The sequence below is a fragment of the Ostrinia nubilalis genome, chromosome 5, assembly GCF_963855985.1.
Source record: "Ostrinia nubilalis chromosome 5, ilOstNubi1.1, whole genome shotgun sequence".
Lineage (NCBI taxonomy): Eukaryota > Metazoa > Arthropoda > Insecta > Lepidoptera > Crambidae > Ostrinia > Ostrinia nubilalis.
Window position 1 is genome coordinate 6,416,493 of NC_087092.1, and position 18,447 is coordinate 6,434,939.

Genomic DNA, 18,447 nt, shown 5'->3' on the forward strand with positions numbered 1-18,447 from the left:
AATGATAACCCTTTGCCTTGAGTTTCAATAAAGATTTATTAATCCTGGCAGATACTTCTTGAGAGAACTTGAAAAGTGATATTGCACTGTTTTGTTTTTTTTTCCTAAACTCATGCACGTTCATGAAAACTTAATGGTTAATAAATATTAACCATTAGAAACAAAATGAACTGCTAAATATTATGATGCTTCACTTTCCCGCCAAGAAGTCCAGTGCATGATTTGCGGAGAATGTATAGAGCAGCGGTTTTTTACTGACTGTCACAATTTGCCACTGCACTGTGCGTTTTGTCAATGGCTGCTCGGAGTAGACTGGTCATTTGAATTTCGAATGAAACTAATGTTCTTTTGTTTTCTTCTTTTGTACTAATATGTATTTTTATTGTTATAATGCAGGCACCGTATATAAAAATCAATGTTTTTTGTTTTCTTCTTCTGTACTAAAGAGTATTTATGTAGGTACCAGTACCTATCTCCCTAAGAATACCTACTTATTGTGGCCAGATTTAGACAAAATATTTTTTTATAAATAATGATTTTATTTAAGGTTATTTTATTTTGTTTAAGATAGGTAGGAGTTACTAAATATTTGTAAGTTTTCATAGGAATTTGGCCAAATAAAGAATAAAAACCTATTATTGTTTGTAAAACTGCGCGTGCGTCACGTCTCTTTATACTCTACGAAAATGTTTATAAAGAAAATTGTATTTTTTAGGACTCAGTATTCATGCTATGATATTGTTAAAACCCAATTCACCCTAATAACCCTCCGTTTAACAAATAAAAAAGGTAACCAATAACTACAAAACTCCATACCGTCAGGGAAAAAAGATTAATGACAGTAAAAATCGCTTCTAACAAACGCGCCAAAATTTCACCTGTACAGTCACTAACAAAAAGGCATTCAAAAGCTATGATTTGTGCTATTCATACTGAAAAAATATCGGAATGTGTTGCCGTTCTCGCGAGCCCATCGAGCGACAGCTCTTAACAAACGGATTACGTTGTTTTAATACTTGAAAACTGTTTTAATTGCTATTTCGGTCGCGTCGAAAAAATCTATTCAGCGCTGCGGTTGCCGATTGATTTCGAATTTTGAATTTTGACGGTGCTTTAACTGGCACGTTCGAAATTTAAAATTCAGGTTGCCGCAACACGTTTAAAACGATCCATCTCCTTCGGTTTTCTATAGAGGAATTTATAAAGGGTGAGCAATATAGTCGATAGCAACCTTCCCTGCTCCGTTACTTGGAACTGAATTTCAAATACGCAAAATCCTGCGGTTGCTTCCAGCGCTCGCTCTTCAATTTATGCCATTAGTAGCCTTCCGCTTTCAGTAAAATGTATAATATTTACTACCTTAGGTATTCCCTTAAATAACGAGCCTAGACACATAGGATCGTTTTGTAGTACGTTACATGAAATACGCCCGAGAAAGGAAGTGGTTATCGGAAAATTTTAACGTGGAATATTTTGGTACTTTGCTCGAAGAACGCAGATTTTACAATCTATAGTCATTGGAGTCAAATTTATAACCGTTATGAGAAAATTTACGGTTTTTTTATACTTTTTAAAAGTAGCATTTAGCTTACAACTATGATACATTGAATTGTATATGAAGTCAAAAATCAAATGCAATTAAGTGGCCCGTTTTGTATGGCCGCACTACCTGCGTGGGTAGACAAATGACTATTTGTTTGTATTCTCAACAACCCTAATCCAAAGCCTCTCGACCCCTAAAGTGGAGCAACAAAACACACGTTCCCAGAATGATAGCAACAAAACCTCCGTCAGTTTTGTAAATTACAATAAACCTTAGAGTAGATCGTGGGCAGAATTCATGATGGCTCCTCTTCCGAGCGACAATGGGCTTAAGGCCAAGCCGCGCACTGCAGATCTAAACCCCTACACCTATTAACTGAACCATTCCCCAGAATAGAGATATCAACCCAACCCTGCCGGCCTCGTCCAATCAATACACGCATGCTTCATAAGTGCACATAAAAACGATTTACTGAATAACAACGACATGTACGTAAAGCACAAAAGATCGGCCACGACCGAATAGATCGGGCCGCGATATCGGATAGCGCTCCGTTGGAGAAGGACGACCTCGTTATTATTTGATGGCTCCCGTGATGGAAATCCTCGCGGCACGCAACTTTCTTGGCGTTCACTCGTCAGAATAAAAACGACATTGTATGGTACTTTGTTATCCGCGGCCTCGGGTATGAATATGAATAGCGCCAGGAGCCCGAACGAGACAATCCTGACAAGCGCTGAAGGATTGGCCTTCATCACGCACGAATTTTCCCGAAAGACAGTTACACGCGCTTAGGATGATTTCAGAGTCGATAAAAATTGAATTTCTTCCCTTCCCCGTAAACGGTGAGAGGACGCTTAAGATTTACCTATAACGCTATCCTATTTACAGACTGAGAAATTCTATTTGCTTAAAGGTCGAATGGAGGCAATATCGTGGACGTCGCGACGTTGCGGGCGGGATGCAATAAGCGGCGGCAGAGCGGCCAGCATCAATTTAAAGAAAGCCCATTGAACCGAAAGACAAGCGCATTGGCGGCTCACGAACACAGCCCGCACACTCTAAGGCTTCTCATATAATTTTCAATCCAGCGAACTCTAAAATCGATTGCTCTTTGTAAGTGGACGGCGACGTACACCTCGGCTAAATTAACGTTTTAATCCTAGAGTTTTCTCGAATATTTAAAACAATGCACGTTGTTTTTCCACCAACTATATCCAGGTCAAAAACAGGGAAGTTTAAACGAGTATTTATTTGTTCACTTATTGTTTGTAACTTTATTTTCCCTTACAAGTTTGTAGTTAGAATTTGATTTTGAAATTTCAATTATTTTTCCCGCTTATAGAGCAAACTTCTTTACCTTGTGTGTATTGTGTTCTACCTTGTGAATATCTTAGGTTACTAACTTCTTGCAGTTTTTTGTATTTTTTCATATCTCTGAAAGATTTCTACGTATTGAAATTGGGGTTCTAAATCCTTACTCTACCTAAAGCTAGTCCAAATCCCCTCGTTGATTTTTGTATTTATTTGTTAAAAGCTACATAATTCCTACAAGCATTAAATCTGTCTTTAGAGAAAACCAAATAGTTATTCTCGTAACATAAAGGACAATGTTCGTTCTCCATACATTGTTCGCCTAAGAACCAACAATTTTGACATATTACTACCCGAAAGCGAAATAATACGATTCTGTGTGTAAGAACAATGATTCCTGATGGACACTTGCCATAAAATTAATGATTAAGAATATTAAATTACAGCGATTTTATAATATGTCGTTTATGACAACATGGCGTCTAATGTATTGTGTGAATGTATGAACACCGATTCGCAAAAAATGTTTTGTATTGTCGTCACGCCGAGTCGCAGCCAAATAGTATAAAATAATAGAACAAGTTTTAGAAATACAACTCGGCATTCCACTTTTATAATATGCCCACATATTGCACGTAAATAAACAACATGAATCGTAGGTTGTTTCCACCCTTGTCATCTGACACATGAAATAAACTCCTATTGTATTATAGATATCGAAGCCGAATCGTATATAATAATAGAATGGGTTTTGGAGATCACTCGGGGTTCCACTTTTATAAAATACCTACATATTACATAAAAATATCACGAATCATGAGTTTTCTTTTCACCATTTACATCTGACACGAGATAACAAACTCCTATCTCCATGACTACCATCGTAGTCTATGCCAAAGACTACAATATTTTAAGCAAGAAGTTTCAAACCTTAGCGGCTACGGTAACCCCTGGGCCACATACATCATGATAACATTCGGTCGACACCGGAACGAAGTCTTGCGATTATGCAAAAAAGCATCGTATTCTAGTGCGGCTATATCACGTTCAACCGGGGTTTTAATTCGACTAAAGTCCTGACTAAAGACTGGAAGAAAATACGCCGCATTGTATGAGCACTTCGTGTTCGTTAAAGCGGCTTCAGATCTAGAGCCCACATAGATTTCTTTTCAATAATATCCGCAAGTAGCGCTGCATGATCTTTACAACAAAAACGGCAATAGTTATTAAGGTGCCAAAATCATATGATTACTTTGGCACGGTATTATACACGTTCGAAGATTTGTCATTTTCATTCATTTCTTCATCATCATCATCATTTCAGCCACAGGACGTCCACTACTGAACATAGGCCTCCCCCAATGACTTCCACATCGCACGGTTGGTAGCGGCCTGCATCCAGCGCCTTCCCGCTACCTTTATCAGGTCGTCGGTCCACCTTGTGGTGGGTTGACATTGCAGAATATGACTTTTGATAGGTTCATCATAGAATTCGGCGGGGATATCCTCACGGAGGAAGTTCGTAACAGGGCGGAACAAGATCTTATAATAATGCAAGGCCGAAGCTGTTACGCGCGTGCTCCTACGTGTAATCCGGCGAGTATGCAATAAATAGTAATGTCTGGTAAATAGTGGTAATACGTATCGTTCGTTCGTTCGTTTCAGCCGAAAAGACGTCCACTGCTGGACAAAGGCCTCCCCCAAGGATTTCCACGAAGACCGATCCTGCACCGCTCGCATACAGGCACCTCCCGCGACCTTCACCAGATCGTCGGTCCACCTAGTGGGAGGCCTGCCCACGCTACGTCTTTCGGCTCGTGGTCGCCACTCAAGAACTTTCCTGCCCCAGCGGCCATCAGCTCTACGAGCTATGTGCCCCGCCCCGTCTATGTCTGTATGCGCTACGATTACAGGGTATCATTTTGCATAGTCGCAAGACTTCACTCCGCTGCTGTCAAATCAATGTCGCATAATGTTATCGCAATGTGTGTGGCCCTTGGCCAAATCACAGAAGCCTATGCGAAGAAAGAGCACTTGAATGACAATAAAAATCAGGGTTACCATTTTATAAGATCTCCTCACTATTGAGGGTAACAAAGTAACATTAATAATCTAGCCATTAATTCCATTTATTACCTATACGAGAAAGTAAAGCAACATGCGGTTTTATTTTAATTTGTAAAATATTTGTAACAGTTTGTTCCAAGTTTAGTTTTACAACAGTATTGCTGTTTCAGCTGTCACTGTGAAGCTTTGGGAAAATAAATAAATAGAAAAAATATTAACATACATATTTATTTAAGTTTTTATGTTCATTATCATAATATGCCAATTTAAGTTACACTGTGTGACAGTCTTTGACACTAAACAAACTCTTCAGCTTAATAATACCTACCTACAGGGCGTTTTTATAATTACTCTTGCTGATGAAACAAGAAGGGTTGATTCTACTACTGAAATACAACTACTTTTCTTACAGGACCAATATCAAATTCTCAAAAAAATTCACATCCTCGTGATGGTGAAAATTTCTATGGAGAGGTTTTTTTTATATTCGGTCTCTTGGGATAAGTTATTCCATTTGAGCAGTAGAATTAATCCTTTTTATTCGATCACATATAAAAACAACACAAGTGTTTAGGAAAACTTCTTCTTTGGTATGGTATCACTACGGAGTTATAATGTCGGCAACTCTGTATCACTGACTTGTAACTTTCAAACAGCATGAATAATAAGGGCACCACATTGGTTTTCTTTCTGAAAAAAGGCTTTCAGGTTTAGTACTAACCCTTTAGCACTATTTCATTGAAATAAAAATACAATAAACGCACAGAAGACTGAAATTGAGTCAACTGACGTGACATTTATAATTTGTTGACATTATGACAGTTTGACAAGACTAGGGATTGAAAAAGTTTTAATTGAAAAAGTAAAATGACAATTTATTAAAACGATTCACAAGGATATAATCGATTAAAAATATTTATAAAATGTTCTGATACTTGCCTGTAGCGATTATCCAATTCTGGTTTCTACTGAAAAACTACCTCGTGGCAAGATTTTAATAAAATAATAAAATCTTTATCTTCTCTTTCACAATCTATAAAAGTTCATTTGGTCTATTATTATACATGTGCTATGAATGAGGGTTTTCGCGATTGAAAAATCCGCGAGATGGCAATACGTAGACGCGAGGTCCAAATGCTGCATGATTGGTGGATATCTGTCAATGTCATGTCAAAAATAACCAATCATGCAGCATTTGGACCTCACGTCTACGTATTGCCATCTGGCGGATTTTTCAATCGCGAAAACCCTCATTGGCATAGATTATGAGAGACTGGCAACTATACTAGGTTGATATCAGGTGATCCGTCTGCTCGTTTGCCTCCTGTCACATAAAAAAAAATATATATATATATGTTTCTCACACTTCAACTGGCATTGGATTCAACATCGGATTCTGACACTTTTACAGTTATGATACCATGAATATCAGTTTATGGTCCTAATTATTTTTATTTTATTTACGACCTTCGACCAGTTGGACACTTTAGATAGCTTCTTGTAATAGTATCAATATCTTTTTAGCTTTTAACGCAAATCTAGTCTTCAAAGCAGTTTAATCGATTTATTTTATTTTCAAAATCGATATTTTATTGTCTATGATGGCCGCAGGAACATCACTATACATGGACTCCCAGCAATAAAGTACGGTAATGCCTCGTACAGATTTTATCGGCAAAAATTATGGAACTTGATAGGTTTTAGACCATGCCACGCACCAAAACGTCCGGAAGTTGTAATAGTATTATAGAATAAACGTTAAAAGACTTATTTATTTAATTTTTCAATGCTTAAGTGTCCATTAGAATGAAAGGGTGCTTAATGTATTAAAAAAAATAGAAAATAATTATGATGGGTTGATGTTTTTGGGCGGTTTTTTAGGCGGTTTCTGACAATGTCCTTTTGATTCCGTTAACCCTTCCATGCTATTGAAAGTTTTGGAGTCCCACCTACATATAAATTAGACCGCAACGCTTACATACGAGTATTAGGGAGGATAGTATTGAAGTGGGTCGCAGTTCGTTTGTGCCTATAAAGCTGTCATACAAACTCCGGAGTGGTATGAACAAGTGTATAATGCTGGCTTATCTGTCTCCTTAATACCTGCTTAATGAAAGGGTTTGATCGTAAATCTACGAACTTAACCCTGCGAGTAATTAATGTACTACCATAGAGAAAGTTTTACAACTACTAGTACTGAAACTATACAAGTATTAAAGTTTGAATTGAAGTGGTGTTTGCTTCCAAGTTTATAAACTGTAACTTTAATTTAACCATACTAATGTATTGGTTTAATGCGGCGTACTATGCCTTGTTTAATTATTCTAATATTTCTTTAGTGTTTTAGTATTAAAATACACCTATCTTTTGGGTAGCTTATTATTTGTGAATGTGAAAATATGTATTGAAGAGTTTCAAATAAACTGGTCAGGCAAAAAATAAAATGCAAGTAAATAATACTACCATTTCAGTAAAAATATATTTATTTTTTCAGAGCTTACAAAAATTTTACAAAAACATAGGTTTAATTGGTACAAATATTTGTTTCCCATTCAGCATTTAAAAAGCAAATAATTTGTCACGACTCTTTGTAAATATTTTTCAATTTATCAACATGTATTTCTGTTTACTAACATATTATACGTTCTTCTGAAGACTAATCGATGCTGATAGTAGTTACTTACTTCTAAGAGTTCCTATTTCGGTAACATCCAAAAGAAACAATAAATTGCCTTACGTCGAAGTAGGCGATCATCAAAACGGAACAGTTAATAAAGACGGAGCTAAAAATAACATCAGCATCTCACTCTATTCTCGTGTGAACGATTCGATGCTCGAATAAATCTGACTGGCATCGAAAATTGGAGCTAGGCTAGACTTATATTTAACCTAAAACTTTTTAAAGAATGATCGATGACGCTGCGTTGTTTTGTCACAAGTTCAAAGCATTTTTTGGAGTTTTCTTGTATTTTTAAGTAACTATTTGTCATAAGTTTAAGTTTGATGTAGAGCAAGAGGACGAAAAACAGAAAACGGGGAAAAATGATAGAAGTACATGACTGCCAATGTCGATGTTCCCCGTTCACGAATCATTTAGTGGATAGGTATGATCGTAGTCTACCGAGTCCGATACTCTAGTTGCTAACTGATGCTAGCGATTTAGCATAATATCGAATTTTCGTCTTTCATCTATCTATGATGAAAACACGTCGAGTTTTATTTGAGAACTCATTAAGCCCATTGGTTACTGAATCAATATGAGTAAATGTTTTCAAACTCGTATTTAAACAATGGAAAAGGAAAGCGGGTATGCATGAAAACACAGATTGAAACATTACCATGTTAAACCTATATTTGGTCTTGCCACAATAAACCCTCTTAAGTGATTCATCCAATTCTCTAATGTATCCAAAAACGTGAAGATATCGGGGCTTAACTGACGTAAACACGGATATTGTGTGAATTAATAACGGGCTCAACCCTGCCTCCTCGGGGACTACTGGGCATAATAATAAGCTACAGAACTAAGTATAAGTAATTACAACAAGAACAGCCACTATTACTACGTCAAACAACTTAAGGCCGTGTCGACAGTCGTTTTATATTCAACTAGGACCAATTAGAAAGCAAATAGGACCCATTTGTTTAAACGACAATTTGTTGGTCTTGCGTGTTAGGCTTACGATCTCGAGTTATGAGTTTAAAATGTAACTATGTGTTTTGCGGTTCACATTAGCGTTGCTATGACGTATTTTATTAAACTTGTTGGCATTTGAGACAAGTGACACAATAATCGCTTGATTTAATCGTGATTAAAGCTCGGGTTTATTTCTTTGAAACTCGGTTTCAAGATATGGGGTTAACCTACATGTTAACCTTTAATGACATTTGGAGTTTCGTTATCAAAATGTTTGACATCAAAGATTAGTGGAGCGAACCGCGGAACACTACACCGCTCTACACGGTAAAGTTTGCTCTGAGACGCACAGACGTCAATAAGGGACGCGATATATCATATCGTATAGCAAACAAGAGTTAGGTGTGCGTGAGACATTTAACTTTCATCTATCATCATCCGCGCTATTCGATCATTAGGCTTGTCTGCTCTTTACGGGTGACGGTAACAGCATATTGCTATTAGCCGGTTGGGTTTCACCACGTCAGTTGTTCGGGTGGTAGTTTAGAACGGGGTGCGTTACGTTAGTTTTGGTAGCAGAAATATTATCGACTGTCTTTCATTTCATAAAAAATAATAAAATTTTACGTTTCCGTACATCAAAATGAAAAACAGAAGTCTTATCATTCCATCTTCTGTCTACATGTCAAGACCCTTTTCTTTGAGAATTCGTAAAGTTATGAAGTTGAAATTGATATCAAATATCCTATCGGTCGCTTGGATCTGTATCAAGATTCTAAATCAACGCGATCATAAAATACGGATATTTAGCTAGGCTCGTATCATCGGACTCTTCAGAAAATATGTATATTCATATTGAATAATTTCAGCTGTGTTTCAAAACATTTGACAAAATAATTTTTTTTTGTATTTTTAAATTGACCCTTTTTTCACATTACAATGTTATATTTGCAGTTGGCAAGTATGGGATCATATCTTTGAACTACTAATGTAACTTTGTTTTTGAATTGTTTTTTTTTTTTGGGAGAAATTGAACACTGCTAATAAAAATCGATTTCTCATTCTTTTTATTTTTGGAATACAATATTGAAATCCGTACATTTACAAAATTCAATAAAGTTTTTGACATAAGTGAGTATTGTCTCTTTATTTGAAAAGCATTATAAGTTGTTGACATTTAGTTAGTATGTAAACGTAAAAGCCTAAAATACTACATATTTTTGACTTTGTTTTCCAATACATTCGCCTTTGTTTCTCTATCATAAACATTTCTACAAAACATGATACAGTAAATCCACATTTTTTCCGCTATTCCCTCTTGCATGCAAATACTAGTTATTATTTGAAACTATTATTAATCTTGGAACTAGTTATGGCTACTTGTTGCTGGTTCATTAAATAGTAAAGGCTGCCGCACAACGTCTGGAAAACCAGCGCGTTTTCAAGTATTTCTCTTTAACATTGCAGTTCTTGTATACAAAAGAAAGTGCAGTATACATGTACATTATCATACCGCTTTCAACAGTCAAAAGTTTGTTGTTATGAAGTTTCTGGATTTAGGTACTGATTTTTACTGAGATTTTTCTGAATTTTTCCCTACAAACATCAATTAAAGGGTTTTTCTAATATTTTTTTATCCCGATTCTCTCTGAATAATTACTATGCATCAGATTGAAATAGCAATCTCATCTTCAGAACAATTTTATAAATCTTTTATTAGCTCTGCAATTTTTAAGTTGCCTATTCAACTCCTCAAAATTTTATATATCTCATGAGTTTTGTACTTGGACCTGATTTATATTGTGCCCAGAATATTTTTTATGTTTTTTTTATTTATGATGTATTGATAGCAAACATAGTATCAAAACTACTTAAATTGAATCAGTTCTTTTACATATTTTTCTTTGTAAGGCATAAAAATCTTATCTTACAATAATACAATCCACTTTTCATATCCGATTCTTGTTTAGAATAACTAGTTTTGTAGTAAGCAAAGTTAGGTTGAATATTGTCCTTAGAGAAATAAGATCAATGTTATATTTCAAATGTAATAACGTTATTTTGCTTTCTTTTTAGAGGCGGCACGCGAAACCCATATTATCTGTGCTTGTACCTACTATGGGTGCAGACTTATTTCTAGGATTACTTTTTATTTTGTTGTATTTTGTATCTAATATAAAACTTGGATACAAAAATGTTACATTATCTTGAAAATTTTCTTTTAATTTTTGTTTTACGTATGTCACGTGGCTTATTATAAATTATTTTGTGAAAAAAGTTATGCATCTCTTTTGTAATAATTTCCATTCATGACGAAATTTCTATATTCATTTATTTATTTCGTATTTTGTTCGAACAACAATAAACGCCCCGGAAGGGTTTAATACAAATCAGGTTGTATTAATGTTTAAATCATTTTAACAAATTGGAATTCCCGAATAAGTTCAGGAACTGATTTGCGTACTTTAATGCCAATCAATTAAATGGGAAATTTCTTGCTTACTCCAGCGTCAGCATTTAGTACAAATAAATTAGAAGAGACGGGAGTCTTTGTTAAATATTTATAATACCTGCCCAACTTTAAACATTTTGTAAGAGAAATATAATATTTGTGCGAATAAATCATCCCGTTGAATTTTAGCTCCCGTTTTGTTTCGCTCTGGTTTTAAAATATCATGTTGCGGGAAGTGCCTGTTGATTCATTTCAAACATTTGAATGTCATTTTTTGGTTTTCGGGAAATACAATTCAGAAATGGAACAAACATTCAATTGTACTAATTTTCCGATGTAAACAAAACATTTTTTTTTATTTTTGTCTAAAAAGTATTAATACAAAAGGGGTAAAGGAATTAAAGTAAAAAGTTTAGTCTACGTTTCCATGACGGGAATTGGTGCATTGACAATATTACGAGCGTCGCCCCTCGGAGTTGGCAGCCAAGCCTTGTGCACCTGAGCTTAGAGCGTATCCACTTTTGATTGCATGCCAATTTCCAAACTAAATAATACCTTTAGTGTGGAGGTAAGTATGTTAATGCCCGAGCAGTATCAGCTCTGTATTTGTACTGGTATGTTTTGGAAGATAATTGGGATACGTGAACGCTTGGTTCGAATATAAATTTTTGTAGGCTTTTTTATAGGCTTTGGTAAAAGTTAAAATTTGTGGTAAAATTATGAATAAAAATCTTTTGGACAAAAAATAGAATTTGAGAAAATGTAAGATTGTGTGTATAAGAACATTCTAAATCGAGTATTTTAATATTACTGAAAAAATGTTTTTATATAAATGTATAGATTTACAGCCTAACCTTGCGTGAGTCAACCAAAACATCAAACATATTTATGAGAAAACAGAAATACTAAAAATATGACGAATAAAGCATGAGAAAAATTACCTCTGAATTATTCAAAACTGTTCGTTTAAATTCCTATAAATATTTTAGGCATTCCAAATAAGCTTTTGAAGGCGATAAAATAATATGCATATTAATAAAATGCAAATACATCTAAACGAAATTATTTCTACTCACGACGATGTTTAGAAAAGCCACCCACATAATTTTCTTTTTATGCGTCAACTTGGAACAGCCGAAAATTATTGTTTACATCGGCAAATTATATCAAAACAATATAATATTGGAGCCCTTGAATTTAGTTTACCACAAAATAGCCTCCCGACGTAATTTAAGAAAAAAGTAGCTAAACTTGAACCGTTCACTGTTAATATCACCGTTACATGCGATTCCACAATTTTATTTCTAGCTATTACTGCTACGTCTTATCTTATCGCAATATTTGGGCATAAAAACAAAATTCGAGGTTGTTATTTGCGGAGCGTTCGGCGAAGTGCAATAACAGAAAGAGGAATCGCATTAGGGTGTCTGTATGAATATAACAGGTCGATTGATCTGTTTGTTGTTTTTAGTGAGGGCCGAGAGGAGGGAGCGACTAGCCGGCGCCGCCCAGCCGATAGTAACCACTTGCGGCTGTGGCAATGTGCATCCGTGGCGCGCACTTAACTTTACAAAACTTTGCGCTCAAAATAAACTTTTTACAGCGTCATCGATCACACGGTGCGTACTAACCCTGAGCGTCGTGCAGGTCGGTTCCTCGTGAATCGGCTGCGGGATCACTCTCGCGGTCGCGATCGGTAGCACTGACTTTAGCACTTTGGACATGTATGGGATCGGGCACTGTGTATCGCGCGGCGCGGGCCGGCGTCGGCGCGAGAGAGGCGGCGGCGCGGCGGCGAGTGCGGACGGCGACGGGCGTGCTGCGGCGAGGCCGTCTGTAGTGTGCCGAAGGCGCCGCGCGCCCGCGGCGGGGGCAGGACCGCGCACGCGTCGCCCGCCCAGCGCCCGCCCCCCGCATCGACCGCCACCACCCACCCCCGCCCACCACCCGCGACGCCCGACCGACTGTTTTTCTCCCGACCGGGGGACGCACCTGATTTTTTCCGTGATATTTTTTCCTCCCTTCTCTTCGCGACGCGATCCGTTCGCTTTCATTACGGTTTCGAGTTTGATTTATCACCGCGGCGGGGCTGAAATATTCTTACGGTGGTACCGGTGTAGAACGATCACCTCCCAATTAGCATCGATTGATCTTAATTAACGGACACCTGGCGAAAATGCATTTGGATGCGCTTATTTTTCAACCCAAAAATTCTATTAACAAACAAATACCATAAATGTACTTTAATTTTATTTTAACCATAAAATGCACACAAATATTATTTATTTCATAAAAAAATTACAACAACAACATCTATAACGACAAAAATACCCTAAACGAAAACAAATACATATCGGACGCAAATTAGTCGATAAGCGGCTTGCGTAGCCCCAAGTGTACAAACGTAGCCTCCGTAGTCCGTAGCCCGTAGCGGCTACGCGCTACGCCGTAGCCGCGGTCGCGCCGCGTTCGTCAGCGATTGCTATTCACGGCCACCATTTCCTGCATTCCCTACAACTTAACATATTTGGCGGCGATTCAATTTTAATGTTCTCATATTTGTGTCATAACTTTCGGCAAAAGGGAAAACAGAAATTACCCCTGAACGCCGAGAAGTTATTTGTAAACGGTTGACGTCTCGGTATTTTTATGCAAAGTATGTACCCTCGTTCCATTTTGAAATTGTTTAGGTGGCCGGTATGCGGTGTCGCTTATACTTTTATAGTTCAGATGAGAAAACTCAAGCCGAAGCAGAGATTTTGTTGGACTGTGTATCTATCATATTCACTGCAATAAAACTTGTAGGACACTGACAAATGTAATATGGAGTGAAGACACGAAATTGTATTAAACTTTGTCTTGGGAACTTTGTATTGTTTTGCAATAACTTTAAGTTTACATCATCCGCATAAAATATGTTTTATAACTGAAATATCACTGTCACAATCTAGAATATCTATAGTATTTTAATAAGGCGTTTCGGAAATAGATTGTTTTCTTTTAATAAATCGAGAGGGCCGTCAATGCAGACAGATAGCGTTTTAGGTGTTTGAAGTTCGACAATTCGTTTGCTGTACAAAGTGAGCGTTTAAAGAATTAATTGTATGTATTAGGCACTTTAACCTTTGTGTTTTAGTAATAGAAGCGGGCCTTCAAACGTGCCCTTAATTACCGAAACGTACCGGTATCGTGCGCTAACACACACGTCAAAGTCACGAATCGTCGGCGTTCATTAAAAAAGCTCACAGCAGTTTGTACAACATGCATTTTAACAACGAAAAGGTTGAAATTAAAAGTAATCACCTGCACGGAACGGTGCAGATATGAAAAATAATGCGTCCATGTAGCGATTAAAGTTTCTATGTTTTACTTTGAAAACTTGGTGCGTAAGTTCGTTCGTTCGTTCGTTTCAGCCAAATGACGTCCACTGCTGGACAAAAGCCTCCCCCAAGGTTTTCCATAAGAACGGTCCTGCGCTGCCCGCATCCAGGCTCTTCCCGCGACCTTTACCAGATCGTCGGTCCACCTAGTAGGAAGCCTGCCCACGCTACGTCTTCTAGGTGCGTAAGTAATGTCATAGATCACTCATTAGTATTTTGGTCGTACATTAGATGACAATAGATATCATATTTCGCTAAGTGTGTTATTATCTCGAGGTAGAAAAGATATTAGGACACTCCCATCAAAAATATCTTAATCATAATAAATACAAAGGCACAGTAATTATCGGACCGTATAGGATTTCTATTGTACGAAAATATATTAGGATATTTTTAGCACTTTCACTGTTAAGACTGTAAGATAAAGGTTAGGAGTATTTAAGAAAGGTTAGAATTATTATCAATGTTCATCAATATTCGTCGTCGTCGTTTCAGCCAAATGACGTCCACTGCTGGACAAAGGCCTCCCCCAAGGTTTTCCACAATGAACATCATCAATATTATTTGCAACATTTATGAAGAAATCTACTATATAAAAATAAGTCGGGTTTTCCTCCCTGACGCTATAACTCCAGAACGCACGAACCGATTTCCACGGTTTTGCATTCGTTGGAAAGGTCTCGGGCTCCGTGAGGTTTATAGCAAAGAAAATTCGGGAAAAGGGGGTAAAACGGGATCCATGCGTACGAAGTCGCGGGCGGCCGCTAGTTATTTTTATAAAAGTTATAACACCTTAAGTTTATTGCAGTTCTTCAGGTGTCATAATTATTTTTATAGGTGAAATCCAAGAATTTAAATACGTCATCAGTACCATTTAATCTCACTGTAGGTTTCCAGGTAAGCAATTACTATACATTGACACCCATAAAGCCCTATGATTCGTACTACAAATTCTAAGAAAATTGCTCCGGCGTTGATTACTGAAATTGTTCAGCGCACAGCATGAAGGCACTATTACTGAGGTTTTCATATCAATGGCCCCCTTCAGCGCTGATTATAGCTCGTATTACGATTTGATTGCCAATGCAATTTATGTCCTACATTGTTGGAACAAGCATGGATTTCTCAACTTATTTTGCTAGTTAGGGCGAATTTGTTAGTACATTGCTGTGATTTCTAACTGCATTGAGAGTTTTACAAGTGAAACTCCGTTACAGATTCAAAATTTTACCTACCAATAGGAGAAAGTATTACCTATAATTTTTAATATCATATAAGATTAGTAAAAATATCAATAAGTCCTGCCTGAAGCTTTTTAAACTTTTAGCATAAGAAAAATATTAACACTGTATTTCATTATTATGGTTACCCCTTTTCTTGTTTCAGTCTCTTACTATTTACAAAATTATGACTTTTTAGTAATTGAAAATGTTTACAAAAACACAATATCTAAGATTTCCTGTCATTATTTGTAATTTAAGTAGGTACCTACCTAGATACACTAAAAAGTAAAAAGGAAAAGAAAATTACTGAAATTACAAAAACAATGTTATTGTCAAAGACAACAGATGCTAATTAAAAGGTGCCAATTATTGATGTTGCCGTTAGTAACGCGGTTAAAAACAAACAAAAAGGAGTTGATTAAATCATTATTTTCCTGTTTTGTTTCCTAGTGATTTGTTATTTTGGGCTACGTAATTGGGTTTTCATTAACAATTTAGTTAAAAAATGTCAGTTGTATTTAAAGTATCTATTTTAGTAACTTTTATTGATTGAGAGTTTATTATTCGAACAAGGAACGTACTCGTATTTTCATAAAAACTCCAATCTATAATAAATGTTTCGGTATTTTGATTGATTTTGATGATGCATTGATTGCATACTATGGGTATGCACTAAACTTGACGATTTCAAGATGAACAATTAATCTTGAAAAAGAAGTTGAGGCGGTCTTATCGCTTAAAAATCCTTCACAGAAAGCCTGGGGACAGAAAGAAATATTATTTTTACTATTGCTATTTCTTGAAACTAAGGGTACAATATTTCTTTAAATATAATCCAGCTTGTTCAACTGATATTACAGAGTGCCCACAAGGTACGAGTTTCTAAATATAAAAGCGTAAATAATTAAATTTCTACAATGTTACTGACATTGCTATGTTTCCGAACTAAATGCAAACTGGTGCATTAGACGTTTTCGAAGCTACGATATTGGTGTCATAACTTTGTTCAAGAGGCAACTTCAGTTAAATAATATTTGGAGCTTAAATTAATTTAATACAACTTCTCCTTAGATATTAATTTCATCCTAGAAAATGTTGCTGGAATTTTATTAATTTAGATATAGACTAGACTAAATTATGTTTAGAAGTTTTATAATACTAAAATGTTAATAAGTGCTTTTGTAATTCAAAACTTTGAAAGCTTTAAAAAGTTAAAATAACATGCTGTTTATTCAAAGTCTTAAACGTTTGTTCAAAAAAGTCCAATAACGAGAATTTCAAACAGATACATTTTCATTCTTTACAAGGTCTTAGTTCTAATATTATAAAAATAAAACACTAAAAGTTGAAGCGATTAAAAGTTTCCTTCACTTAGAAGTGAAAGTAGCGGGGTTATACACCTATCAAGTTTGCAAGAGTTTAAGATGGGTGCAACCTTAGGATGCAATGAAATTAATTTTTCTCTAGTACAAAACAACTTCGTAACTTTTATTCTTAAGGGATGGTTACTAACGGATTATTTTTAATAACTAGAATAGGGTGCTTTGGGTTTAATTTAACATTTAGGAAAAAAATGACATCATTTATCCTTTTAGGAAGGCAATACATTTTAGATCATTCAGAAACAGACCTATCAATTTTATTTACTAATTATATAAAATAAACCAGCAAATTGGTAGCAGAAAAGAAACTGAACTAAGGTAAGTAATACGAAAAAATAACGAAAGTTATTCAAATAATTTATCTTTTTCAAAACCATAAAACCACTGTGCCAAAGTAAGTCTAAATATTGCTAAATGTTTTATCTGATTTTGTTTTAATTACCTATTTAATTCCAGACCAGACAGTTATACGAGTACATACAAGTATGCTATGTTGCTATAACTCTACGTTTATTAATATTCGCCTCACTCGACCTAATAACTGTGACAGTTGCCCTAATCTTTAGTGCTAGCACCAGATTACACTCCTCGTTTCGTCCGGCTTGGGACCATCGCTTGCATTTGACTGTTTGCGCTAAAACGCTATATTACTTACGAGCGTATTGTTAGCTGGATTTGATATTGAAACGAAAATGGGAGCGTTCTGACTGATTAGCTTTTGAATTTCTTCATACTGGTAAATTGTCGAGTATGATAATTTCTGAATAATTACCTCAACATTATTTATTTCTACAAGTAGTTATTATGTACAGTATTCGCTGTGTGCAGGCCTCCACTAGGTCGGCCGATGATCTGGTGAATGTCGCGGGAAGTACCTAGATGCGGGTCGGTGTTTATGGAAATCTTTGGTGGAGGCCTTTGTCCAGCAGTGGAAGTCAGTGAAGAATCCGTAAAACTTGTAGTATTTTTGTAATTTATCTTATCTCTCAAATAAACCAAGTCGCACTTGATCGCTCTCAAAAGCGTTCAGATCTAACGACAGCGTTCCGTCCAGTTACCCCGTAAGGACGCACAGTCAGCATAATTGCATCACTATCGGTACGAAAACAGTAAGCCGAGAGGCTCGAGACGCAGCCATTGACGACTCTGGGCCTGAGATATTTGAAGATTTTTAATTTTTGTGACATTGAAAAAGGCATAGTTGCTACTTGTCCAAATAAACTGACTTAAGATACACTTGATCGCTCTCAAAAGCGTCCAGTTCCGTCCAGTTACCCCGTAAGGACGCTGTTCGGGATTCTTATAGATATCTACTCGATGAAGGAGACACTGTTTCGTGTTTCAAACGGTTTACTACTTGTTAAAAGGAAATACATTAAATTGCGTAGTTGCTCTGATGTGAACGATGCAAAAAACCAAAAGCTGTGACAGATGCGCGCGGGGGCCCAG

General features: G+C 36.3%; 1 protein-coding gene across 4 annotated transcripts in view; it reads right to left on the minus strand.

Annotated features, from left to right (window-relative positions):
* LOC135071734 (RNA-binding protein Musashi homolog Rbp6) overlaps nt 1–18,447 on the minus strand; it is a 615,851-nt gene that overhangs the window by 197,181 nt on the left and 400,223 nt on the right. The window contains exon 1 of one of the 4 annotated variants that reach the window (XM_063965520.1): nt 12,645–12,781. The exons of the other annotated variants lie outside the window; for them this stretch is intronic. Coding sequence (XP_063821590.1) covers nt 12,645–12,737 — 93 coding nt within the window. The 5' untranslated portion in view covers nt 12,738–12,781. Of the gene's footprint in view, nt 1–12,644; nt 12,782–18,447 lie in introns of those variants that run through there. 4 annotated transcript variants of the gene reach the window in all.